The following is a 27074-nucleotide window of genomic DNA, read 5'->3' on the forward strand; positions in this document are numbered from 1 at the left end:
GGTGTTACAGTGTGGTTTTGATCTGCATTGTTTTACCATTTTGATTCTTTTTAACAAATGTAAGCTGCTTTGGGCACACATTTTAATGTGCATGGAAAAGTGAGATATAAATTAGAAATGAAAAGGGATGCAGTGCAATGTAAGTCCCCAGGACACGACTAAACAACAACAACAACAACAACAACAAACCACTGGCATTAGTGGTGGCTTTCTTCCTACTGCAAATAGGAGTTTTGGGGGAGCAATTTTCAGCAAGACCACAGCAGGGGAGGAAACGCCTAAAGTTCCCCTTTCTGTTTGCTGCAGTATCACCCCCGGTAGCTGCCAGCTGCATTTTTTTAAATAAAAAAATGCATATTTAGTATGTCTTAATGTCTAGTTTGGCCTTTTGTTTCATATTTTCTGGCAGGTGGCAAAAGGATGATATGTTTTACTCAGTGATTCATAAACTCTGCAGGTGTGACATTGAGGGTTGTTTCCTTGATGACCAAAAGAGGCAACCCCCCCCCAAAAAAAACAACCCTGTTGAGGAAACAGTCTGATGTATTTGCTTTAAATTGTAAGAAACAAGAGCCTTTCTTCCAAAACCAGAATCTATTATCCGTATATTAATTTCTCTTTGTAAATCACTATGAGACATTTTAAGTTTTTATTACTGATGTGTTGTTACAACAGGAAGTACATTCTTTCTTGCTGAATTATCTAATTTATCTCTGTTTTGCTGATCCTGTTCCCTTAATCTAGCACCAGCCCTTGTGTCTGCCAGGTCCTCTGAGTTTACGATACTCACTTTTGATAATCTCAACCTGCTTAGGGCTGTGGGCGAAGGAGACGGCCAGATGTCTTATAAACAGATTGAAAAACCGCAGCATATTTTTATGAGTCATGAAGGACATTAAGATAGAAGTTTTGGGGAAAGTAATCTAAAAAGAAACCATGGTGTGCAAAGCACTGTTATGTTTAAGGCTGGAGTTTTCAACTATAGATGTCGTAAATGAGTGTCTGGCGTTTTATATACAAAATGAGCTTTGCTTTCTACTCTCCCTGTTTTCTTTACACATGACCATGTTTTTCCTGCTTTTTTGGGGTATATCTCCTCTATTGTCTATTAGCTGTTTGTTTCAATTTGGGGGGGGAAATGCAAAAATCGTCTTATTTTTGTCTTCTCCATACAATTGACTAAACTAAAGAAGAACATGGGGTGGCATATTTATTTTAGTTCTGTTATGACAGAACCACTCTAATTTCCTGATAAAAATGTACACATTTAATGGGCAATGCAAAATGTATCAAAGGGTTCTTCTAAGAAATAAGCATCTTAAGTAACCACTCTGTTCATCTACTTGGATCAATATTGCTTTGGATTGTAGCATGTGTACCAAAGCAATACAAACCATTTCAGTAGCTAATTTAGAGGCACTTTCTGACCATTTGCCATCATTGATTCTCTCTTTGTTCATGTTTGTGCAGCGGGGTGGCCAAGGCATGGAGCCAGGCTTATTTTGGAGAAGGCTCAGGTCCTGTGCTGTTGGATGAAGTGCGTTGTACAGGAAATGAGCTGTCTATAGAACAGTGTCTAAAGAGTTCCTGGCAAGAACACAACTGTGGCCACAAAGAAGATGCAGGAGTTTCCTGCACACCTCTAGCAGGTAGGCAACAAAGGTTGCTGAAGTCTTAGAAGTCTATAGATTTTGGGTCAAGATGGAGTGAAGCCATGGGATGTGGGGCCAAGTCAGGGTGACATTTCAATGTATATAGTACAACCATTTTGGGATTAAATTATGAAGTTGGATAAGAGCAACAATGGGAAATGTGCCAGTATTAGGGCTCTCTCCCTTTTTACTTTTTTATAAAACCTTGCAAATTACTAGTGTCTAGCTGTTTAATGAATCTGTTGCAGCACATTTTATAGCACAGATTCTTTCCCCCGAAGTTGCCTCTTAAACCCTACTGGCTCTTATTTTTAATGCTACAGATGGTGCCATCAGACTGGCAGGTGGGAAAGTCAGTCATGAGGGACGACTGGAGGTGCTTTACAACGGACAGTGGGGCACCATCTGCGATGATGGGTGGACTGAACTGAACACACATGTGGTTTGCCGCCAGCTGGGCTTTAAGTAAGGTCCATTTATGTGAGGAGGTTAATTACTTTGCAGATCACTGCTGATAATTTTCTGCAAAATGCTATTGTCCAGAATTTCACAGGTGCCCACTTAACTTCACTGTTATGTCCTAATCAGGAGTACATTTATCAGCAGTAAAACATTATTGAAAAACTTCGATTTAAAAGAAAAATGGTTAGATTAAGAATCTTAATTATCTTCTTTTTGTCAAAAAAAATAAACCCATTTCTTAGTTGTCTTTGGTTTGGGAAGGGGGTGCACTTTATCAATTGAATCAGTTTGCTACCAGTCTCTAGTTCAGCAATCCATGTCTGAAAACAGTCCTACTGGAAGAAATGTTTAAATTGCCAACAGAGCAGGCAGGTGCCAATTTTTAAAATGGGAATTGAGATAATCTGGGCTGGTGCAGACATAGCACTGAGCAGTGCTGTGGTATTGTACACTCCTTCCCACAAATCTAACTTTTGTGGTGTGTGTATTTCATTTGCTGTATTAAGAAGGAATTCAGGAACACTGTTGTTGACTTAAATATGATTAGTCCTGGGAGGGAGGAAGAATTCACACCCCAGAAGGAAAGAACATGGAAAGTGTGTGTACAAGGCTAAGTGGTGAGCAGGATTATATCTATAGCAGCCTTTAGTGTCAGAGGATGAAATAGAATTATGCATATTGTGTCAAATGAGTGGTTAAATGCTCTGCTGAATCAGGACCTTTGAAAAGTAAAACATCCATGGATTTCTAGCAACAAGATTTATTTAAAGGTGGTGGACACTGGACAATGTTACTCAAAATAAAATGGATGCTAATCGAAGTTGAACTTAATTGTGGCGTGTACACTGGAACTGTTATTACATGAAACATTATTGTTTGTTTTTTATGTTGATCACATGTTCAATACCTCACTCACAATACAACTGCCAATCTATCTATGTGCAAACAGGAATGGGAAAAGTGTCTCAGAACACTACCCAGAAGAGAACATTGGACCCATCTGGCTGGATGATGTCAGCTGCTCAGGAAAGGAGTCTGCAATCCTCCAGTGTTCAAAGAGGGAATGGGGAAAGCATGATTGCAGCCACAAAGAGGATGTTGGGATAAGTTGCTATAGAGATAACGACAGCCACAGAGCCTCACTGGGTAAGCTGCTCTCTGTAGATGCAAGCTTGGATACAGAGAACCAAGGGACCCCAAAGGTCCTTTAGTTTTGTGGTTCTTGAGCACCAGTCCATCATGCCACATAGCAAACCTTTTTGGGAAACTGAGGCTGCTTCTGATATGGCATGGGATGTGCTGTTTACAGGCAAAAAGTCTGAACTTTTGCTGGGCATATTGAAGCCAGTGAGTAGCCCTTTGAATCTTGGCCACATTCTAGCTAGAAGAAGATACAAAGCAGCTTTCAAGATTGGAAACAGAGAATAGTTATACTGAGTATCCATTTTTAAAAGTTAAATCTGTTAAATTTAGAAAGGCAAGGAAGGAGAGAGCTGCAAGAGCAATACAGAGCAATGTCTACCTAGTACAGGAACAGGCTATTTGTCATGCAAATAGAGGACATTTTTAATCTGGTTACCATAGGCTTGTTCTGAAGCAGTTGAGTACTGGAGTAGCTGAGTTTTTTATTTCACAGAGAACTAGAGTGAAGCATATGCCCAGCCCTTGGTATGGTTGTAATGGTGAACTCCACATACCCAAGTGTGACATATAAATAAAGGTAAAGGGTAAAGGGACCCCTGACCATTAGGTCCAGTTGTGACCGACTCTGGGGTTGCGGTGCTCATCTCGCTTTATTGGCCGAGGGAGCCAGCGTACAGCTTCCGGGTCATGTGGCCAGCATGACTAAGCCGCTTCTGGCGAACCAGAGCAGGGCACGGAAATGCCGTTTACCTTCCTGCTGGAGCGGTACCTATTTATCCGTTTGCACTTTGACGTGCTTTCGAACTGCTAGGTTGGCAGGAGCAGGGACTAAGCAACGGGAGTTCACCCCATCGCAGGGATTCGAACCGCCGACCTTCTGATCGGCAAGTCCTAGGCTCTGTGGTTTAACCCACAGCGCCACCCGCGTCCCACCCGACATATAAACAGGCATGTGAATAAATCCTCCCCATAGGTATGAGTTTTCGGACAACTTGCAGAGTGAAAATTGGACCGTGAGAAGTGTCTGGGAAGGAACTATAGTTATTCCAAAGAACAAGGAGCTGAGATCTTTTTTCTGCCAAGGGTCAGTCTTCTATGCAATGCATGCTATTGATGGGCAGGGCCAGATCCATGGAGTTTGCAGAACTGCATAGCTCTTGTGCACTCTCTCTGCCAGCCCATTCACCACTCTCTTTGCCACCCCTGCAATAGAGAGCAGAGCAATTGATTGGCAAGCAGAAGGTCCTAGGTTGAAACCTTGGCATTTCCAGTTAAAGTGTTATGGATAGCCTGACTAGGAAAGATCCCATACCTGAGGCCTTGGATGCTGTCTATCACAAGAAACAGTACTGGGAAATATGGACCAATGAAGAGAACTTCATATGTATAATATAGCTCAACAGCCAGCTACAGGTGTTTAAAGAACCTTGACTACCTAACCCCCAAGAATGGAAATGATTGATCTCATTTATCACCCCTGTTTATGAGGAGGAAAAATATAGGTTTCACCCTATGTTGGGAAATGGTAAACAGAGTCAAAGAACCAAAGAACAGCATTTCAATGAGAAGTAAACATAGTAATGAAGATTAGACAGCTTATAAGGAATTTCTTTAAGAATTGCATCATGTCTTTCAACTTAACAAAGAGCTCTATTAAGTATATCTTGGTACCATACCAACTTTATAACTTGAGGCATACTGTTAAACAAATTATAGTGTTTACAGCATTAATGAACTAGCGTTTCTTTCCATCTTGCATGCTTTGCTAAATGAATTTCCAGTCATATTATTACTCTTTCCCTCATCTCTTTTCATTGCTGTTCTTTTACACTTCTTAATATTCCAAAGCTTTTATTACACCAGCAGTATAATGTAAATAGTATTTCTGTGTGGGTGAGACAATGAGAATGGGAACACTTAAACCCCGAATAGCTGGGGTTCATATCATAGTGGCCATTCACATAGACACTAAATGAACATCTGTGCTGCTCTGTTCATGAAACTATGGAACTTAACCTGAGCTGGAAAGGGTCCAATATGGTTAAATACTGCCAGATGGTAAAATTCCCTTTGGGTACCTGAAAATTGTATTAATTTAACAGTTGTGAATGAAACTTCCAAGTAGTAACAAGCTGGTTGAGAATAAAATCTGCTCCATTTTACAGCTAATATCCTGTGTTGCTGCCCAGGTAATATGAGTAAAGTCTGAACTGAAATTATATTCTTGTAGAGTAAGCATTTCTGGATGATGACAAAAATGAGGTGAAAATTTTGACATTTTGGATGCAGTCATAAACACTGATGTTGCACAGCCTAACCTCCGTAAATTTGAAAGAGGCTAGGCGAGGCTCCTACAGAAGAACCATTGATATAAACAAACGTTACAGTAATTAGATTATGAACTCTTTTCATATCTATTGTGATATATTTGGCTGGAATGAATCTCATAAACAGTTTCTGAAGTTTAAGAAAGATTAAAAAAAATTGTACAGTTATGGAAAAATTAGACAATGCGGCTAGATAAAAATAAGCATTAAGACTTGATTTTTGCAAATATTCTTAAGAACCTAAGGATTGCTTTGCTGGATTAGACTGAGGGCAAAACATACTGCTAAATGCCTGGCATGCAAGCTGCATCTGGATTCCCGCCCCCTGTAATTAGTTATGGCACAGGAACACAATTGCCAGCAGGAGGTTTCCCTTCCTTCTCAGCAACAATTGGAATGAAAATCTACCCCCACATCCCAGTGTAGCTTTGATGCTTGAAAAGCCTTCCATTGACATCAACAGCCTCATGGGAGGATGGCTGTTTTCTTCCTGATTGCAGCCAGGGAGGGAAGGAATAAACCTTCTGCCTCCACATGCTGGTCACAATTGGGCCTCCCTCAGGGTTGGCCCTCCAATGAGGCCTGGTGAGGCAGCTGCTCAGGTGGCAGGGTCCACTGGGGCAGCTGATCCCAAGGTCAATATTTCTTCCCCTTTTGTTCCTCATGTAGATCTTCCCTCGCCCCTTCATCATGGGTGTGGGAAATGACATTTTGGGGTCTGCCACAGGTGCCCATATGTCTTGGACCAGCCCTGGCTTCCCCACTCTTGTAATTGGTTAAACCAGAAAACCCAAATGTAGTAGCATGCAAGCTATACTTTTAGCATAATGTGCATTTTGGCCCTAGGAGAGGACCCATCTAGTTCAACAATCCATTTCCAAACAAAGTGCCAGCAAGCCCAGCCTTTCATCCATGGGATTTATCACGTGTAGACGACGTGCAGGGTTGCTTCCAAATGAGTCATTTTAATGTGCCAAGGAAGTGCTATTAATGGATCCTTTCTTGTGTTGAAGCTGTTGTGTGACTTTTTCACCCTGTAGTCACTTTAGAACTTCAACCAGGATCACTGCACTGTGGCCAAGTGTAGTTAGAGCTGTGAGCTGGGTGTGCAGTGATACAGAATGAGTTCCAGTCAGTCTGGATATACTCAGCCTGCATATGTTAAAATGTATATAATAAATTCAAAGGCAAGGATAATGTGACATTTGCTATGTTTGATTTCAATATGTGAGCAATTGTTAGTTTCATCTGTTCTTTCATCTGTTAATGCTCTGTTGTGCTTTAGGAAAATGTAATTTGAGCTGTTGTGCAACAATAATACATTATTAATAGCAGAAGACCTTTCTATGACACTGGCTGCTAAACTCTTGAGGAAACGTAAGGTTAGAAGAAAATGTATTGATTGCATTTATGAGTTCATCGAGTAATGATGATCAGCCTTTGGCTGTAAAGGCCTTTGGGAATTGGCAGTCTGCCATACCGTTCTTCAGAGAAGATTAAAGTGTAACTGAGCCAGTCAAGGTTTTCAATTCCCTCTCACCCAAGAAACGTTTAGTAGTGCTACAGAAAAGCTTCAAACAGGGGAGTGTCCTAGATATGTGCCAGGAAACAAACTACAAAACAAAGCAACTATACCCAATCACGGAACTGAAAGGGGTTTGATTAGAGCAATTATAATGTGCATCTTCAACTAGGCGCTGCCATATACACCAGCCTTCCCCAACCAGATGACCATCCAATATTTTGGACCACAACTCCCATCACATGTGCTTGCACTGGGTTGGGGAAGGGTGATTTAGACTGTGCGTAGCTAACTGTATGTTTGAGTAGCCACCCCCATAAAAAACAGCAGCTCATAGCACATTAAAAAACCCTAGAATTCCAAGCAGGAGGTTGTAGCATAAACTTCTGGCTGACATTCTCTCTTTGTCCATGAAAGAGAGGAATCAAGCTGTGATCCACACCTGCCACCTGAAATGGTACAGTATAGCAACATATTATTATGAATTTGGGGGTGCAAGACAGCATAAAGTCTGGATCAAGCTAGTATCAGGATTTAATTTCATTCTCCACTGATACAAGATTCTTTAAACTGGACACCTTGCTTGCATCCGTGTCAAAATATGGTGCACAATTTTTGCAGGAAAGTTAGCTTCCTGTGTTACATTCCTAAATCCTTCACAGACTCTTTAGTAACATTTTCTCCCATTCAGCCTCGGACATCTAAATTTGGAAAAGTGGAATAGATTTGGGAATCAGCAGACTGAGAATATGTTCTTGTGGATACCAGAGAGGAAATTCATTTCACATTAGAGTCTAGATTTGCTGAACAAGTTGGCATTGATGTCATACAAGTTACAAGACTAAAATGCTTTCATCACTGGTGTACAAACTTGGAATGCTTGAACTTGAGCCCCAGTTGACAAACTTCCTTCAATGTGATGAAAATTAGCTAGGGTAATGGTTCTTGCTACTATTGCTGTGTGTTAACAGCTGTAACTTATTCCCAGGGCCTCCTATCAGATTGATGGATGGTGAAAATAAGAAAGAGGGCCGCGTGGAGATCTTTATCCACGGCCAGTGGGGGACAATTTGTGATGATGGATGGTCCGATAAGGATGCAGCTGTGGTATGTCGACAACTTGGCTTCAAGTAAGAGAAATTATTTAATAGTCCTTAAATACATTATCTGGTTTCCATACATTATTGTCTATAGATTGTGCAAGTTCATAGAATTAAATGTTGGGCCCCTCCAGACTGGCGTTTATTGTGGTGTGGGTGTATTCGGCAACATGTTACTGACACAATGATAGTACATTGGTAGTGGATTTGTTCTGCTTTATTAGTAGTTTTGTGATGCTTCCCCAGTTCTAACACATTACTGCTGTTTGGATGGGCTGAAGCACAACAAAAGTGGATTAAAACAACAACTAATAACATTTGTGGCACGAAAATTTGTGGGATTTCAGCAGCAAGCTGCAGGATTTGCACTGATTAGAAATGGAACTAGATTCAAATGGTATTGAAAGCAGGATCACATATGGCCACCCCAATTGCATCATGAGCACAAATCATTATGCAATGAAAAGTATATCTGGAGGGGACCATTGACCATTTAATGTCAAATGTTAAATATTTAATGTTAATGTTTAATGTTAAATATTAATCTTATTTATTTATTTATTTATTTATTTATTTATTTATTTAGCATGCCACCCTTCATCACAGTTAGTTGGATCACAATTAAGTCCCATTGAAATCAAATGCTAATATTACCCCCCTTTTTATTTTAGTGGGAATAAAGCATGACTAATTTAGTATTGCTGCAATCCATGGTTTTTATTTAATTCTATAACACCATTATTAGTAAGTTGCACTCAGCTCTGGTGAGTTATCTGGGGTGGGGCTGTTTCTTTGAACAACAGACCTCACTTGAAATATGACATATTTCAACTTGCCTTTAAAACTCCATTCAGTTTCAAGACAGGACTTTACATTGTGTTATAAAATAAAGCAACCTTCCTGAAGAGGTTAAAATACTTTTCATGCTGGAGCTGCCAAGGAGCTTTTTCTCCAGCACAATATAAACAGATTTTCGAAACTTGCCAAGAGTATCAGTGTAACAGGCTTCATATGAAAGAAGCATAATGTAGTTTATACGTTGCTCATGTGCCGCCCGTTAGATTGATTCAATGCCTTCTGGTGCTTGATCACAAACTGTAGCAACATTTATGGGGCATTTCCAAACAGAAAAGATGACAAGTTTAGTAGCATGCATGACAACACCAGAAGGCATTGCTGGTAATTTTGCCTGAAACCACAGGAAAAATGACCAGCAGATGTAGTACAATTTGCATTGTTATTTTCATCATGGCAAGCAGACCAAGTTCCCCCCATGTATCACTCAGAGAATGAGCTGCAAGGAATATGCTTCCCTTTCCCTGCAAGGAAGTATACTGTGTTCCAACTGGTAGCTGTCCAGGGACTTCAAAAATCAAGGGATCTATGTCTGTCACCAGCCAAGGTACTCTGGACCATTGGGATGCTGCCTCTCCTGCTTTCCTGCCCCATCCATTAGCTACTTCAATGCCTGCTTTCCTTTCACCTCCTGATTCCCTTTCTCTTGCTATTAAAAAAATAAAAATCCTTTTGTATCATGGCAACAAATTGTGAGCCTGCAGGCAAGGACTGCCTTGTCTTTTAACATATATATACTGAGCTTCTAAAATCCTAAAAAGCATAACAACAAGTCCATCAACAAGTTGTTAAAATAGCAAGTGACACAGTTGTCTCTACCTTTATTTCTGATTTGGACATAGCTATAATGCAAGAGTATGGTCACAGGGTGCATGACAGAAACTTTGAACAAGCTTGAAGTGTGATTTAGCAGGAAAATTACATTTTGCTGTTCAAGGTACAGCACTCCCCCTAAGTCCTGTGTGTCAGTCAAACTGCACATTATGTTGGACATGTAGCCTGCAGCTGCATATGCGATTTTTCTTAGTCAAAAGTAAGTGTGGAGGCCCAGGTCTAGATCAGAAGCAAGGTGCATGTGGAGGGGAGGTTTAATCCTCCCTTTCACCCGCTGAAACTTCTACCTGCACTTGGCCCCCAGCCCAGCCCAGCAGTTACTGATAGTAAAACACCTCTATTCATGCCCATGGGGACTTCTTTACTATCAGTAACAGTTGTGTGCAGAGGAAGGAGGATTAAACCTCCCCTCCCCATGGTAACTTTTAAGTAAGAAAAAAGTTGCATAAATAACTGCAGGCTACATACCGTGGGTGGTGCCGTGGGTTAAACCACAGAGCCTAGAACTTGCCGATCAGAAGGTCGGCAGTTCGAATCCCCGTGACGGGGTGAGCTCCCGTTGCTCGGTCCCTGTTCCTGCCAACCTAGACGTTCGAAAGCACCTCAAAAGTGCAAGTAGATAAATAGGTACTGCTCCAGAGGGAAGGTAAACGGCGTTTCCATGCGCTGCTCTGGTTCGCCAGAAGCGGCTTCGTCATGCTGGTCACATGACCCAGAAGCTGTACGCTGGCTCTCTCGGCCAATAAAGTGAGATGAGCGCCACAACCCCAGAGTCGGCCACGACTGGACCTAATGGTCAGGGGTCCCTTTACCTTTACCTTACATACTAGACAGCAGCGTGCAGATTACATACTAAACCTCTGGTAGCGGCAATGGGAGGATAATCACATAGCGGTTCTAATAAAAGAAAAAAAGTTGCATTAAAACAAATGCCTTTCAAAATACCCTAAAAACATAATTTCAACCTGAAATAGCGAACATATTTATGTCATTGCTTACATAATTTTCTGGTTTGTTTTCTTGGCACAATTTCATGTCATTTGCCATGTATGCAGCTCATTTGCCCTCATTTTTATCTCATACTAGAGTCCATAATGAACACCCTGAATTTCTCTTACATCATCCTAATGGTTAGTAAAGTTCAGTGAGTTTGTGTTGCAGGATATCCCTATTAGGTTTTGTGCCATTTTGATTTACATTGCTCAGGAAAGGAATTTGCCTTGTGTTATCTTGCCTTTCCCATAGGACCATATTTAATACATGATGAAGACTTTTCCTCCCTTTGTTTACACATGCTAAGTTATGCTGTGGGAAGTAATATTTCTTGCAAGGGAAAAGAGAGGAGTTTCCTTCTATTTCCACACATTTTTCTTGAATGTCCAGCTTAGCAAATATATTCCTTACTTTCACAGCTAGTGTTCAGTGTGATCACCCCCAATTTCCAGCTGTTTCTAGTTCAGAAGAACTGGGCCAGATGCCTCCAGTCATCATCGACATATGATAAACAAAACAGGCAGGGTTTAAGTTTGATGCAATCAGTTGCTGTTAGCTGAATTTCTTAAGTGTGGTAGAAAGCTTGAGTAACTGAGTGCTTAAATACTCAGAAAAATTGGGCAGCGGGGCCACAACAGAGATGTGTTGCACTGTTGGTAGCAAATATTAGATTTTAATACAAAGAGCCAGAGGACTGCAGAAGAAGCAAAAGACTGGATAGAAATTCTTGTGCCTCAATACAAGCTGATAGTTTCCCCCAGGAATGCTGTGCATGGGATTGTACATGTGTTTATATCTCATAGGTGGATTTTTATTCTGCTCACTTTTTATTCAGGGTGCCTGAGGAGTTTGAAGAGTGTCATTTGTTCTATTCTACAAATTTCTCTGGTGGTCAGCATTCAGTACCACCAGAGAATCAGTTGAGAAGCATGACTGGTTTATGTGGAGGTTATAGGACAGGTTATATGACTTCCTAGTTAATCCCACACTTTCTAGTGCATTTCCCCATTGGTTTCCTTAACACAAAGTGTGGGCTTGTTGCACCAATGTGTGCCAGAGTCCTTTAAGCCACTTTAATTGAGCAAACTTAAATGTTGCAGTATGCAATGGAATCCCTCCCACAAAAGAGTGCAAGTGTGGCGGGGACCTAAGCTAAACATCAGATGACAATCCTGTTTTCATGTGAACACTGAAACATAGGACTGGTGTAGCTTCAAAACTGGCTTTCTTAAATTCAGTTGAGAGACAGATTGTGTATTGCCATGAAATGCTGAAAAGTCCAAAATGCTACTGTTCATGCCGCATTTTATTAAATACAATAATGGAAAAAAGCTTGCCCAGCTTTGAGGAAATGTGCATATAATAAATTCATTCTCTTTTTAAATTCCACTATATATCACTTATGTGGCCTAGGAGCTTCGACATTTCCCAAGAAAAACAATCTAAAGCAAACAAATTCCTCACCTTACTTATGGTGGCTCAGATATAAATCACAGCTATGTATGGAAAACCTAGAGGGTCTTGAGGTTTCTTTAAATACCTCTGATTTACACTTGTGCCACTTAAACTGAAGAAATTAACTTATTTGGTAAAAATCCAGAGAACTTGTCAGCATGTATAAATACTTACAGTACATTTAATGAATGAACCACACAATCCTACTTGCAGAAGCCAGAAATGGAACCTGGGACCTTTCACATGCAAAATATGCACTACAGCTAAGCTACAGCCCTTCTCAAATGCATGGCTGCCATGAAAATTAGCAGCCCTGTCTCTCCTGACCCCCTTCCCCTCCATGGCTATTGCATCTAATCCATGCCTCCGTAAGTTAGACAGATGACTACTGTGGACAGAATCTCTTCTGCACTGGCACCAAGACTGTGCACCTTCCTTTTTAGGCATATTTGCCTGCTGCCATTATTATCTGTAATGGCTTTAGGGGTTGCTTGTGCGTAAGTTAGCGCCGCTCTGGGCTAGGTTGCCTGGTTAAACCGTTTCTCGCTGGACAGCCATCCACTCCGTGGCTGTTCAGTCGCTGGCAGAAGCTGTCAGTGGGCGTTTCTTGAACCTCTTCCAGCAAATAAGTTATTTGACGCCAAGTCGCCGCCTACTTTCCCTGCGCGGAAGTCTTCTGCTCAGGGTGGGTGTGGGCAGCGGAGGACCTGTGCTCTCCTCGCTGGTCTCCTGCGAAGAGTCCTGGAGCCTCCTCTCTGCTTCCCCCATCGGCCCCCCTCTATCCCTGGTGTTGCGCTGATTTTCTTCCCCAGCCGGAGACCTGCCTCTCTCCCTGCTTGGCCCCTCTCCAGCATCGCTGTGGAGCCTTGCCTCCTCCGCTAGTTCCAATGGCAGTTCCCTGACATTATCAGAAGGCTAAACCTGTTCTATTCATCTGACTCACTGATACACTTAATACTGATTTTCTTATCGTTGCTGTGAGTCTTTTACATTTTATGTTTTTCTGATGTTTTGTTTTTCTTTCCCTGCTGTTTGGTTTTTCTGTTTCATATGTTCTCAAGTTGTTAGATTTGTTTTATAGTTGGTATTTATATTGTTGTATCTTTTGTTCATAAGTTGGCTTGAGAATCAAAATGGTGGAAAGCTGAGGTAGAAATATTTTAGTCAAATAGAATTTACTTGTGTTCAGATGTCATGACACTCGGTGTCCCCACCAACCTCTGCTGTTGGCAGCCAATGACATGCTGCAGGCATGAGCAATTGCTGAATGCCAAGACATGCATAAGTTCTACTAGACAATGCAAAGGTTGAGAGTGGTGATTAGACCATGTGGAGGAGCTTGACGCATGGCCGCCATGCATTCACATGAATCATTTGTCTTTGCTATTCAAGCCCAAAACCCTCTTGATCACGTAGAACTAACTGTGTGGCTCTGTATTGTGTTTTTTGGCATTAGATTGTTTTTCTGGAAGAATACTGAAATTTGTAGATTGCATCAGTGGAATGGAAAAGAAACATTGGTTGCATGCATGATTGCCAAAGTTTGGTAGACTTTCTAAATATTAAGATGATGATGTTCCATAAAAAATAAATCTAAGTAACTGGACTGAAAAAGCTTATAGATTTGGCTATCTTCCTAAACCTCCGTTAATATTTTACACCTGTACATTAGTGAGCTTGCTGTAGTCGCAGATTAATATTTATAGTGGGAAAATGTAACATAAAATGTAATAAGTTCTTTTGAAATCATAAAAATGTCAGCCAATGAAAACATGACCAAGACATAGCAGCAATGGAAAGAACATGCATGTGTTAAATAAACAAGGTTATAAAGTAAACATTATAGCACAAAAAGCACTCCTTTGGTGCTTTAAATTACATCGCCCTCTTATATGTGATGGGGGAATACCTGTGCATAATTTGGGCAGTAGTGGAAATTTATTCTAATACCAAATGTTCTTTATATGTCCATTGAGAACTCTTTATTTTGAATGTAGTGTTGCTCTCTAAAACTATTGCAATCTGCATCATGTTATACTTTAGCCACCAAACAGTATCTAACAGAGAGAAGCCTCTATCTAGATTAAAATCAGAGTGAAGCCTGCAATCCTGTATATATTTACTTGGTACTATGTCTCACTGAAGTCATAAAAGCATGAATAGGAGTTGTGCAGCTGAAACATGTCTGTCCATGGTTTGCTTTGAGATGCCTTATATGGTAGCCCAGCAAATACAGCTGGGGCTTATGAAGAAATCCATGTTACGTAGGAGTCTATCTTAAGATAACATTGCACAGGAAGCTCTAATAACAAGGCCTCTTGTTCTAGCATGAAATGCCCCCAGGTTTTCAGAGTAAAAGAAATCACTTTTCTTTATTAACAAGAGCCAATGTTGTTGAACATTGCTGTGTTTCTGGAGATGCTCCACAGGATGCCGTATTAAGCAATTTGTAGTTATCTGGATTTACTCAACGGCCATATATGATGGTCATTAGCATGAAAAATAAATATGGAAGGGCTCTGAGTCGCTTTGGTTTATGATATATATGCAATAATAAGTTGTATTTAAGGATAGATTAAGCAATGGCTGTTCAATGTGAACTAATTTCCTTATGGTACCCAAGGAAATTGAGTTGTTAAATATCCTTGGATGGATCTTGAAAAGAAGTGCTTAACTTTGGATTCCAGCAGTAGATGTAACTTTAAAAAGGTCTCCTGCACTTTGTCACTGTCTGGCAGACTTAGCTCATATATGGGGAAAAACAGCTGTCAGGGAGTTGAACATTCTTTGCAATATCTGCAATCTATATAATTGTTCGTAGGTGAAGGGGGGGTGAGAGAGAACTTGGAACAAGAAGATGCATGTAGTTTGTGGCTAACGAGTTAAACAAATAATCTTAGGTCCATTTTGTGAAGATGAACGGATAGCGCTGCTTAAGGTCATTGTTCTTTGGGTTTCCTTGCTATACACGTGCAACTCATACAAATACAAATTTCTAGGCTCTTTCATTCTTTGTTATGGACCATTGGGGTTTTGCATTTGTTTTATTGGACTTTTGATTATCTATTTGTCCCTTTTCACAAATAAGTTTTAAAGTGACTTGCAACAAAAGTAACATTCAGAAATGTAATACATAGCAAACTTATCAATTAATACAGTACATCTAACTAAAAGGGTTCATCCACAATAGTCAATTGTATATCTTGCCCCATCCCAAAAAAGGAGGGACTGCTAAACTAGCCCCCGAAATTGCAACAGTATTGTTGACCAAATGCCTGGGAGAATAAAAATGTTTTCCCCTGGAGCCAAAAAGACAACAATGTTGATGCTAGGTAAGCGTCTTTGGGGAAAGTGTCCTACGAGCAGGGACTACTGAAAAAACACCATTCTCCTTTGCTACCCAAACCTCTCCAAAGGCCTCAGCTTAGTAGTATTTTTATCTGTATTGTTGGTTTTAGTGTTGAACTGATCCAATTGACCAGGTGTGCTAACTCTAGGGGGATGAGGTATCTTCGCCCCCCTCAATATTTGTTGGAAGGGGGCTGGTCCCCTCAATGTTGAGGGGGCAGATGAGGTTGAGCGTGGAGCCAAGTGCAGCACACCTTCAGTGACTGGCTCCCCCTTAGTGCTCAGTCTCCTCCAGACATTGCGATGACATGACATGACCTCACACATTCACAATGCACGTTCGGGCCCTGTCAATATTGGGGGCATCTTGGTGTCTCTGCAATTGATTAAACTGTATAAAAGAGTTGCCTCTAATGTTAGTTGTACTAGAATATACCCATTTAAATTTTTGGAGAACACGACTAACTTAGGTCTATTAATTTCATTGGGCCTACTCTTAGCAAAACTTAGTTGGATACAACCAATATCTTCATGTCCCAGGAACTGGTGAAAAATTCATCTTATAAAACTTTTTAATGGAGTGCACTGGATTTTTGTTTTCATAGAGGGTATTTTAAGCATGCTTCAAACCATCAAGGCATATACTGTGGCACAATCCTATTTAACCTTTATACGAAACTGCCAGAAGCTGTCATCCAGAGTTTTGGGGATAAAGTATGTTGACCAACTCAGCTCCCTCTTGCCATTCCAGCAGAATCAGGAGAGGCTGTTTGTTTAAGGTGTTGGACTGATACGTGGAATCAGTAATAGGCTGGATGAAGGTCAGTAAACTTAATATGAATCCTGACAAGGAGACACTGCAGATTGGTGGCTCTGGGCAGCAGGCAAGCTACTTGCTCTGGAGGGGGTAGCACTCCCTCCCCCCCCCAAAAAAGAGCAGGTGTGTAATTGATTCCAACTTATGCAGGTGCAGAGGGAATGATTTTTACTCTGTAGGTCATACAGTTCATAATTTTAAGAGTTGATATAAGCCAATGTATTAATTATGACTAAAGTAATACTTTGGCTTATATTAACTTCATAAGGACTAAGCAAAATGGCATCTGCCCTTGAAAGGAACTTTTTTTTTATAAGCAGTGCTGTCTGCGATTGTATATTTTTGGGGGATGGGAGGTAGCTTTCACCCATAAAAACTGCTTGCATGATTTGCCTAATAATTTGCAAAAGTCAGCAAGTCAGAACGGATGTCTCCCTTACCTCCAGTAGGGTTGAATTTATCAGCCTCTTGAACACTAAAAAAGGACATCTGCAATGCACATTTAGATGCTGAGATTGAGAACTCTCCATAGAACTGTGTGTTTTATTCACTTAGATAATGTGGACATCCTAAGAGAACACTATGATTGCAGACTGGTTTCCTGTATAGTAAGTGACTTATACTAAGGTTTATAGCCAATCTAGGATTGGCAGGGACAGCAAAAACATTTTATAGTATATTTCCCCAACTTCAAATTATGCTGCGTTATTCCTGGCTGAGAAACAGTGAAACTGTAAGAATGAAATAATTTTAATCCTGGAGTATTCATTTCTTTCTGTTTATACAAGTTGGTTGGAAGTGGGTTTAATAATGTTGGCAGATGACGCAAGTCTTTGTAAAAGACACATGATGAAGCTTGCAGTGACCGATGAGTACACAATAAATTTGATTTATAATTGCTCTCTGGGAAAGCAGCGTCTCACATTATATCACATTCTTCCCTTACAAACTGATAAATGTAGACTTGATATTACAGTATATGATACCCAAACATGGTTTAAGAAAGGTAGCCGTGTTGGTCTGCCATAGTCAAAACACTGTATCTGAAGAAGTGTGCATGCACACGAAAGCTCATACCAAGAACTAACTTAGTTGGTCTTTAAGGTGCTACTGGAAGGAAAAAAAATTTTATGGTTTAAGAAGCAATTGAACATGAAAATGTTAGATGTTGACCAAAGGAACACCATAATGGGCTGGATCCAGACATGACTCCCATCAGAAGTGGGGAGGTAACTTTTGTTGATTTTAGACTAGTGTGGGAATGGTGCAAAAGTTGACTTTTCACACTTTGCCACTGGATCCATGGACAGAAGGAGCTGTCCAGTTTGCAGAAGCTGAAGTATAGCTACTCGGATGATAAAATATGTCTTCGTGTCAGATACCTGTGACCTAGCTCCTACAAGCAACAGATGAAATGGGAAATCTGTTTTTCAACTGTAGCGTTGCAAACTGCAGATAGGGATTGGCATGTCTGAAAAGGAAAAAAAGTCCCTGCATATAGAAAACTGGATGTCAGAAAGAAGGGTTCTCAACCAACTTTCTTCCTGGCATGTTAGATTTCTACACGCAGGGGATGTTTCGTTTGGAGGAGCATTTAACCCTCTTGCAAGCTGAAGTAGTATGCCTCAAATTTAAGTTTATCATCTAATCGGCTGCTTGTGGAGACTGGTGTTGCTAGCGTCAGTACAAAATTAAATGGGCTTTTGTTGGGGCCCTGTATACCGCTTATTAATTATTTGATGTACAATATTAATGATTTATTTCAGAGTGCCTTATTTGTAGGCAAGGTTTGCAGCAAAATGTAGCATAAGGATTCTTCCCTGTCTGAATGAGTTTAGCTTCCTAGAAGAGTCACACTATAAAATACATTATTTTTAACTCACACAGCTGCTGATTTTATGCAAAGATTAAACGGATTAAGGAAAATATATAGCTTGCAGATCCCAATATGTTGCAGTTGAACCAGTTTATGTTGGATAACATTATGATGTATGAATACTGCATAGTACTGTGCAAGGATATGTGATGCTTTATGAAACAGCCCTAAGATTTGTTGGGCTAACAAAAAAGAAGAAAAGTGCAAGATCACCAACTGCAATATTGTATTGACAATGAGCTGTTAATGCAGGTTGATACGTTGACCCATTTCACACATCATGATAAACTGTAGTTAATGCTTAGTGTAAATGCCCAAGAGGCTCTCGTCACAACACTTCTGTAGCCAGTAAGAGCAACATAGCATGATTCCTGACTTAAGTGTTATGGCCAAACAAGGGATTATGGTTTGTTGTGTTCAAACAACAATTAATAAGCGAAGAACAAACCTTGGTGTAACAAAATATGATCTCTGGTTTGGATGTAATGCTAAGTGAGGAACTGTGGTTTGTTGGACCTGCTGGATAAGAGGAGAGGTGCAAAATGGGGGCCTCTTATGCATTTATGATAAACCATTACCATATTGGCCTGAATATAGCCCTCACCTTTCCCCCCAAATTCTGACCATGAAAAGTGACTTTTATGATATCGCTGCTGAAACAGACATACGGTAGAATGGAACGGGTGTGAGTGCCTGCAGAATTTTAAGGAAGTGGCTTATATTCAGGTGCGGCTTATATTCAGGCCAATACGGCAACTATGGTTTACCATGCTGTGTGGACACTGCTACTGTCATGACCATAGCTGCTGTTTTTCTCAGTGTAGATAGATTTCAAGGAGTGAGTAGTTGGATTGGACATCCTGTTGTGGTGTGGTTTGATCTGAACTGTTGCTATTACCGTATTTTTTGCTCTATAAGACTCACTTTTTCCCTCCTAAATAGTAAGGGGAAATGTGTGTGCGTCTTATGGAGCGAATGCAGGCTGTGCAGCTATCCCAGAAGCCAGAACAGCAAGAGGGATTGCTGCTTTCACTGCACAGCGATCCCTCTTGCTGTTCTGGCTTCTGAGATTCAGAATATATTTTTTCTTGTTTTCATCCTCCAAAAACTAGGTGCGTCTTGTGGTCTGGTGCGTCTTATAGAGCGAAAAATACGGTAATTTTCAAAACCATTGATATGCCTACTAATTACAGACATTTATATTTTCCTGTAGCAGGCAATATTAAAGATGGAAGATAATTTGTATTGAACCTCAATTGCTATTGTTGCTGTAGTGTCTTAATAAAAAAGTCACCTTCAAAATTTTCTGTTTCTAGAGGTTCTGCACGAGCAAGGACCATGGCATATTTTGGAGAAGGAAAGGGCCCCATCCATGTGGACAATGTGAAATGTACAGGAAATGAAAGATCTCTTGCTGACTGCATTAAACAGGATATTGGCAGACACAATTGTCGTCATAGTGAAGATGCGGGGGTGATCTGTGACTACCTTAGCAAGAAGGCACCTGCAAACAGTAATAAAGGTGAAGTGGGTATTATATTGATTTCTTCAGTGCTTGCTGGAAGGAGGAAAAAATATATTGATGTGGATTGTGTGGTTTTTTTTAATAAACAAGATACAGAAGTAGTGGGTCAGCCCTAGTAATGGCGTACGGAAAACAAGCCAACAATTGAAATAGTGCTCTGCTGTTTCCTGATGGGAGACTCTAATGTCTATGATTTCATTCCTGCATAGATTCTCTTTCTTCTGTGTGTGGTTTGAGGTTACTGCATCGTCGGCAGAAGCGGATCATTGGAGGGAAAAATTCTTTAAGGTAAATGGAGCAATTTTTTAAAAATGATACTTGGGCAAAAAGCTATTAGCTTGGATTCAAAGAACCAGAGTGTGAAAAGGCGAGGGCCTTAGCTCAGTCATAGGGCACATACCTTGCTTGCATGTCCCAGGCTCATTTATTGTCATTTCCAGGTGAGATACAGTGACAATCTTGTTTGCAACAAAACATGTAGCTCAAGAAGAGCTAGTTTTATTGGTTTACAATAGGAGAAAAGACTGCCGCTTGCCGAATAATGTATAAATGTAATCTTAATTCAGAATGTCACTTAACAAGTCTCATCAGTTAATGTCGCTGAACTATTGAAAACAAAGCACAAGAGAAGGTACTGTATCAAAGAGAAGGCGCCAGTTGCTACTTCACATAGACCCTTATATTGAATGGAATATTAAGTTGAATTATTCTTGTTCTCTTTCTAGAGGTGGATGGCCCTGGCAAGTTGCTCTGCGCTTGAAATCATCCCATGGTGATGGAAGATTGCTGTGTGGTGCCACTCTCATCAGCAGCTGCTGGGTGCTTACGGCAGCACACTGTTTTAAGAGGTACCATTGCATGATTTGCAGGTGGCTATGTATTGGTCATTAGTATAGGAAGGAGACCAGTGCAAGGAAGACAAAGACCCCACTGACAGTTACCGTATTTTTCACTCTATAGGATGCACCAGACCATAGGATGCACCGGACCATAGGAGGGGTAGAATGGGGGGGGGAATTCTCCCCCTCTCTGCTCAGCGCCCCTTCAGTGAAGCGGCAGGTGAAACGGAGCCCCTTCCATTTCTCCTCCCGCTTCGCTGAAGGGGCGCTGCACAGCTCTCCCTCTCTGCTGAAGCCAGGAGAGTCTTGCTCTCCCGGCTTCAGCAAAAGGAACCCGAAGCCTTTGGAGTTCCCGCTGCGCCCCAAAGGCTTCAGGCAGCTATCCCTGAAGCCTGGAGAGTGAGAGGGGTCGGTGTGCACCAACCCCTCTCACTCTCCAGGCTTCAGCGAATGCAACGCAAAGCCTCCGGAGCATTGAGGGAGTGCTCCCTCTGCACTTTGGAGGCTTCGTGTTGCTATCGCTGAAGCCAAGGAGCATGCATTCGCTCCATAGGACGCACACACATTTCCCCTTAATTTTTGGAGGGGAAAAAGTGCATCCTATAGAGCGAAAAATACGGTAATTTGAGATTCAGCCAAGACCACTGCATGTCTGGCCATTCCAGGCCAGTGCAGAAAAATTAAATGGGTTCTTCAGTCAGGATTTGAATTTGCTCAGCAGCAACCCAGTGAGACAGAGTAAAGCATGATCAGTGATCAAAACCAGGCTCAGTATTGTAGCTTAAATGAATCAATAATAATAAATGAATCAATAATTTTATTTGTGTTACAATGCTTCACTTAAGGCATATAGAAAATATCATTTTGAAAATTGCAGAAAATTAACTAATTTTCAGCAGTGAAATACAGTAGGGAATAATACATAATAATGACACAATTCATTATAATTTAATTAGTTCATAAACTAACAGTTGTAGTTACAAAGCAAGCAACCAGTTACATAGTGCAACAGAAACACCAGGTTCTCCAGGTACTAAGCATTTTGAAATAAAGTTGATCATTGTCAGTCCAGGACAGTAAATCTGTATATTGTGCTTTTCAACTGGGCAAAAGCTTGTGACTGGCTGACTCAGTTACAAAGTCCATGGTAAGTTCAAGCAACTGATGAGTGGGCAGCCCTGTGGAGGATGGCGGAGCTCAGCATCCTGCCTTCTAAACAGATCCTGTTCTCAGCCTGATTTAGATTTTGAAATTCCCTTAACAGTCAACAACATTGGGGTTAAAAAAAGAGTAATTGTTTTCTTGCTTCTAGTGCATATAAAGCTACCTTGTAGGTAACAAACGTGTCTACATTGGCCAGTAGGAATATCTAAAATGTATTTTAACATAGCCTCCCTTCCGCACCCACTCCCTGTCCAAATTCACAGAATCAGAAATAAAGTGGAAGTTCATGTAGTAGTTTAAAATAACTTAAGCATAGATCATAGAATATGTGTGAAGTGGATCTACTGTACAAGCATGATATGTAGTCTAGATATCTTAAAAGCTTTGTTATAGTACAGCATCATTCAAGCTTGACTGAGATGAATAGAACTTCCTCTTAAAATGACGAAAAGTCACTAAATATGCTGAGTAAAGAGAGACAAATTTAACAGCAAGTTCCTCTAGCTGCATTGCTATTGGATGAGCCTGAAGAGATAGATGATATTGAGATGAATATCAAATTCATCTTTGGAAATTGTTAAGTTTCTTTCCCACAGCGTTTTTCTTTGCAATGAGTTCCATAGCTCAGCTCTTGCAACTTCCTGTAGGGCAATTGTGTGTTTCACAGTGATGGTTATCAGTCTGTCAGTGACTACTTAATACAAGCAGTCCTCAGAGGAGGCTGTATGCATGCATACAGTTGTGCTTATGTTTACAATAGTCTAAAGAGGGCTGTAAAAATTGGCTAAGGGACTGGTAACTTCAGCCAAATTGTTATCCTCTTAGTATATAATCTCACCCGCTGAAGAGGTGATGTGGGGAGTGGAATTCGGCAGGGAACCTAATCCGTTCCTGTATCAGGATGCTTTTTAAACTCCATTTATACATCTGCTCTGTGAATAATCTGCTGCATGGTAGAGCAAGTACACATAAAACGCTCTGCAGCCTTTACTTTTCGGCTTTCTTCCTAAACCAATGTGAGTTCACCGCAAAAGAACAACTGTGCTATCTCTTATTTCCCAGCCTACACATGCGGTGCTGTTTCAGGACATTGCATTGACAGAAAGCACCTTAGCTAGGCCAGATACTGAAAAAGAACTACAACGGATTTCTAGCACTGAGGAGCTCATGTAGGACCCATACTCTGAAGTTTCAAAATTCTGCAGCACTTAGGTCACACAATATTATTTGCATATTCTCACACAAGAATACACACAAATGTCTCCTAATCTGTCCTAGTCATTTGTCATCCAAATTCTGCCAAATCATACAAAATATAATCTGTTCTATACAATGGCATAGCTAGCCGCTAGGGCAGATGCAAGCTGCATAATGCCTTTGTGGGCAGCGCGGAGTTTGCAATGCAGTCCTCTCCCTCAGCTGTTTCGGGCAGTGCGAAGAGACGCATGACTCGGACACACTGCAGGCCCCGTGGTGCCACTCCCCGTGGTGTGACGCCCACTGTGCCTTGCCCCCCCCCCCAGCTATGCCTCTGGTTCTATATATCTGTATCCAAAATGCTGCCTCTATTTTACAGATTTTTCCAAACTGCAAACGGTAAATATACCTTTGCTTTATGGGAAACGATAGCCTAGTGGGGATTTTTTTATTGACTAGTGCAGGAAACAAAATTGGTTTACTTGTCCACATATAGGCAATTTCAATGAGAGCTTTTTGCTGCATCATTAAGTACTGAAGCTTAATTCAGCTCTTCATGTATTCATTACTGTGAACAACTATCCTTCATTTTTCAAAGAAGATTGAAGCAAAACCACAAGCATTGTCAGAAGGGAGACAAGCCACCTCTTTGCTGTGGGTGTCAGAACACATCATTTGTGACTGAGTTGTGACATTTTCGAATTAAGTCAAAGTATTCTATTGATTTCTCTCATTCAGATGGTAGAGTTCCTACAAGTAAATTAATGTCAAGATTCTAGGCTGACAGGTCACTGGAAAACACATTTCCATAGTATTTGAAGCTTATTCACACCACTATTGACATGAAATTATTTCTTAAATTGTAACAGCCAGCACAGAAACCTGAAATATACAATATAGTGAGATTCATAAATGTATGCCAATGAATATAAATTCATAAATGTATGCCAATTCTCAAAATTGTCATTCCTATGTGAAAAAATAATTTTAGAACAACTTTCTAAATAGTGGGAGAGAACACTGAGAGTATCAGAAGTTAGAAATTTCATTGCAAATGAACTTAGGAAATGTGTTTTCCCTCCCTTCATATTGTATATCAGGAATACAAATCTCAAACTGGAAAATCAATTGTATTGGGGCAGCAATGCTATTTTTACCTTTAGCTCAGCTGCTTAGATTAAGTCACAAGGACTCCCATGAATGATAGCCACAATTTAGATATATGCGAGTATGCTGTGTGAAGGATTTTTATCTCTCTGAAATATCAATGATTCTATAAGTCCTTGCTGCCCTTCACACCATCCTGTGAGCGAACTGTATTTATGAACCTTTTTTTAAAGGTGTCAACATAATTTTTGAATCTCCTTTTTACTTAAAAAAACCATGCCTTTTTTCAACTCAGAAGATAAATCCTGAAAACAATCTTCATTGACCAGTTAGGAAAATGACACTATTTTTCCTACGGGAAAAACGTGTTAATGTTTTGTTTTTTAAAATATAGTATAATTAAATACAATTTTAAGTGGGAGTGGGTGTTCATGATAACAAGGGTCAATTTTTCCACATTGCACTTTTTATATTTAACATCAGCTGTATTTTTCCATTTGAATTTCCAGACAAGGGAAATACAGGGGGATTTGCAAGAGAACTATACAAAATATTAGTGTTGGAAAAGGGTTTTCTGTCACGTGCCCCCGTTGTTCTCTTCCTCAGTGCTAGATCACATCCAAAACATGCAAACTCTTTAAAGCACATACAGTGATGTATTTATTATTGGAGTTCTTAATCCTGTAAAACGGTTTTCTTTAGTCAAAACAGACTGGACTGATTAAATAAATTGACCGTAGTTGACCAGGCTTCTGTGTTTACAGTAGCTGAAACTACTACTAAATTGTAGAGGCGCTTTTTGGCGGGGCGGGGATTTTACAAAAAGCTTGAATCTTTAATGAAACTTTCCCAGCGTCTTACCAGAGAAGATCAGTCCAAAGGTGATAGCTTATTTTCTTCTTCTTAGATATGGCAATAATACTCGGAGCTATGTGGTGCGTGTTGGAGACTACCACACATTAGTGCCTGAGGAGTACGAGGAAGAAATTGGAGTACAAGAGATTGTGCAACACAAAGAATATAGGCCTGATAGCAGTGATTATGACATTGCGCTGGTGAGGCTGCAAGGACCCGAAGAGCAGTGTGCTCGCTTTAGCACCCATGTCTTGCCTGCTTGTTTGCCACTCAGACGAGAGAGGCCACAGAAAACTGCTCCCAATTGTTACATCACTGGATGGGGTGACACAGGTAAGGATTGCTTTTACAGCACAAAATCATTTTTTCCTTACAATGGTAATGTGGGCTTCTTGTCATAACTCACCTACGGGATGAGATAAAAAAAATTAAAATTTTAGATTTAAACTTAAGTTTTGATCATTCAACAAGTGTACAAAATATGAAGAAAACTGGATGACATGAGGTAAAAAAAGTTGGATCACTTGATATGGAATGACCCAGCTAGTAAAAGCTTTTCAGACAGGTCTGCCTGGATTTTTGCTTGTTATACCAACTTTTGTTGTTCCTGAGATATGGCAGGTGCTAATTTTTCTATTCTAATGGTGCTCAATGTGTTGCAGTGGATTGTCTAAAATTATTATGCTGTATCCCACCTTGGCAACTTCTGGTTTAAGGGAATTGCTTGCACAAATCTCAGAGTCAAGTATTCCCGCACAGCATTTTAAAATACTGCAAAAAGTTGCCTTCTATTGCTAGTGAGGTGGCTTGGGATAAATGAAAAGTATGGGTTCCATTGCGTCCACATACTTCTTTATTATCGTTTTTGTCCATTTTTTCCTATAGAAAGATGGCCAGAAATAACCTAATATATAGTTTTGCGGTATCTCCCTCCAAAAAAACCACCATTGTCAATCACAAAGACCCTCCTAATTAGTGTGAAAACAATGGTACATGGCAGTTGACTCTAACATACATTTCACTTTCAGTATGTCAAAGCCAGTATTTTTCTTCCACAGGAAGAGCTTACTCAAGAACATTGCAACAAGCTGCCATCCCTCTGCTTCCTAAAAGAATCTGTGAAGAACGCTATCGGACAAGGTTCACAGGAAGGATGCTCTGTGCTGGTAGCCTCCAAGAGCAGAAGCGTGTGGACAGCTGCCAGGGAGACAGTGGTGGGCCACTCATGTGTGAACGCCCTGGAGAAAGTTGGGTTGTATATGGGGTGACCTCCTGGGGTTACGGCTGTGGAGTCAAAGACTCTCCAGGTGTCTATACCAAAGTTTCCTCTTTTGTACCTTGGATAAGAAGTGTGACCAAACTATGACCATGATTGCATCACTGATCACTAACAGCAGTCAGTACAAAGCTGTACACATTTTTCTGTGTATGCTTATTTGGTTGGATAATATGGTAGTTCATCTTAAAGTAATGTCGACTTACATTGAAACACAGGGGGAAGTAATATTTATTGTGTCCCCCTGATCAATGAAATCCCCAACGAATAGCACATTTAAATAATTGCACAAATAGTTCTCGATATACATATGAACATGACTTGTCCTATTTAAATGTGTAAAGTGGTAAAATATCAATGCGCAATATCCATTTTATGAGAATACACTTTTTAGACAGAGTAAAATAAAGCTTCACTGATTTACACTAATCACACTGGCTTGTAATCTATATAGCAGACAGGCCAAACTTTTTGTACTCATTTGTAAGAGCTTTTCTTTTTGTCTTTCTGCAAGGCTTCAGACACACTAGATTGTGCTTACTACTAGCTTTCCATTAGATTTACATGACCTAGTACTAAGGCTTTCTTTTCAGACAATAAATCCTTCCATGATCCCTTTGCATGAGGCTATAGAAAAGATTTCATGACTCAAACCATACCATTATGTAGCACCCAGAATGGACTTTAAAGATACAAAGAATCAATTTTACTTCAACCAGAGTTTCAA

At 40.4% G+C, this 27074-nt stretch overlaps 1 protein-coding gene across 2 annotated transcripts in view; it reads left to right on the top strand.

Moving 5' to 3' along the window:
* Nucleotides 1-26719, top strand: part of PRSS12 (serine protease 12) — a 48117-nt gene extending 21398 nt beyond the window's left edge. For both annotated transcript variants that reach the window (XM_053403551.1, XM_053403550.1), the window contains 9 exons: nt 1471-1649; nt 1976-2117; nt 3064-3260; nt 8095-8236; nt 19701-19906; nt 20119-20197; nt 20635-20757; nt 25124-25404; nt 26130-26719. In XM_053403551.1, coding sequence (XP_053259526.1) covers nt 1471-1649; nt 1976-2117; nt 3064-3260; nt 8095-8236; nt 19701-19906; nt 20119-20197; nt 20635-20757; nt 25124-25404; nt 26130-26437 — 1657 coding nt within the window. In that variant the 3' untranslated portion in view covers nt 26438-26719. The remainder of the gene's footprint in view (nt 1-1470; nt 1650-1975; nt 2118-3063; nt 3261-8094; nt 8237-19700; nt 19907-20118; nt 20198-20634; nt 20758-25123; nt 25405-26129) is intronic.
* Nucleotides 26720-27074: the final 355 nt, after the last annotated feature.

The sequence above is a fragment of the Podarcis raffonei genome, chromosome 9 (assembly GCF_027172205.1).
Source record: "Podarcis raffonei isolate rPodRaf1 chromosome 9, rPodRaf1.pri, whole genome shotgun sequence".
NCBI classification, from domain to species: domain Eukaryota; kingdom Metazoa; phylum Chordata; class Lepidosauria; order Squamata; family Lacertidae; genus Podarcis; species Podarcis raffonei.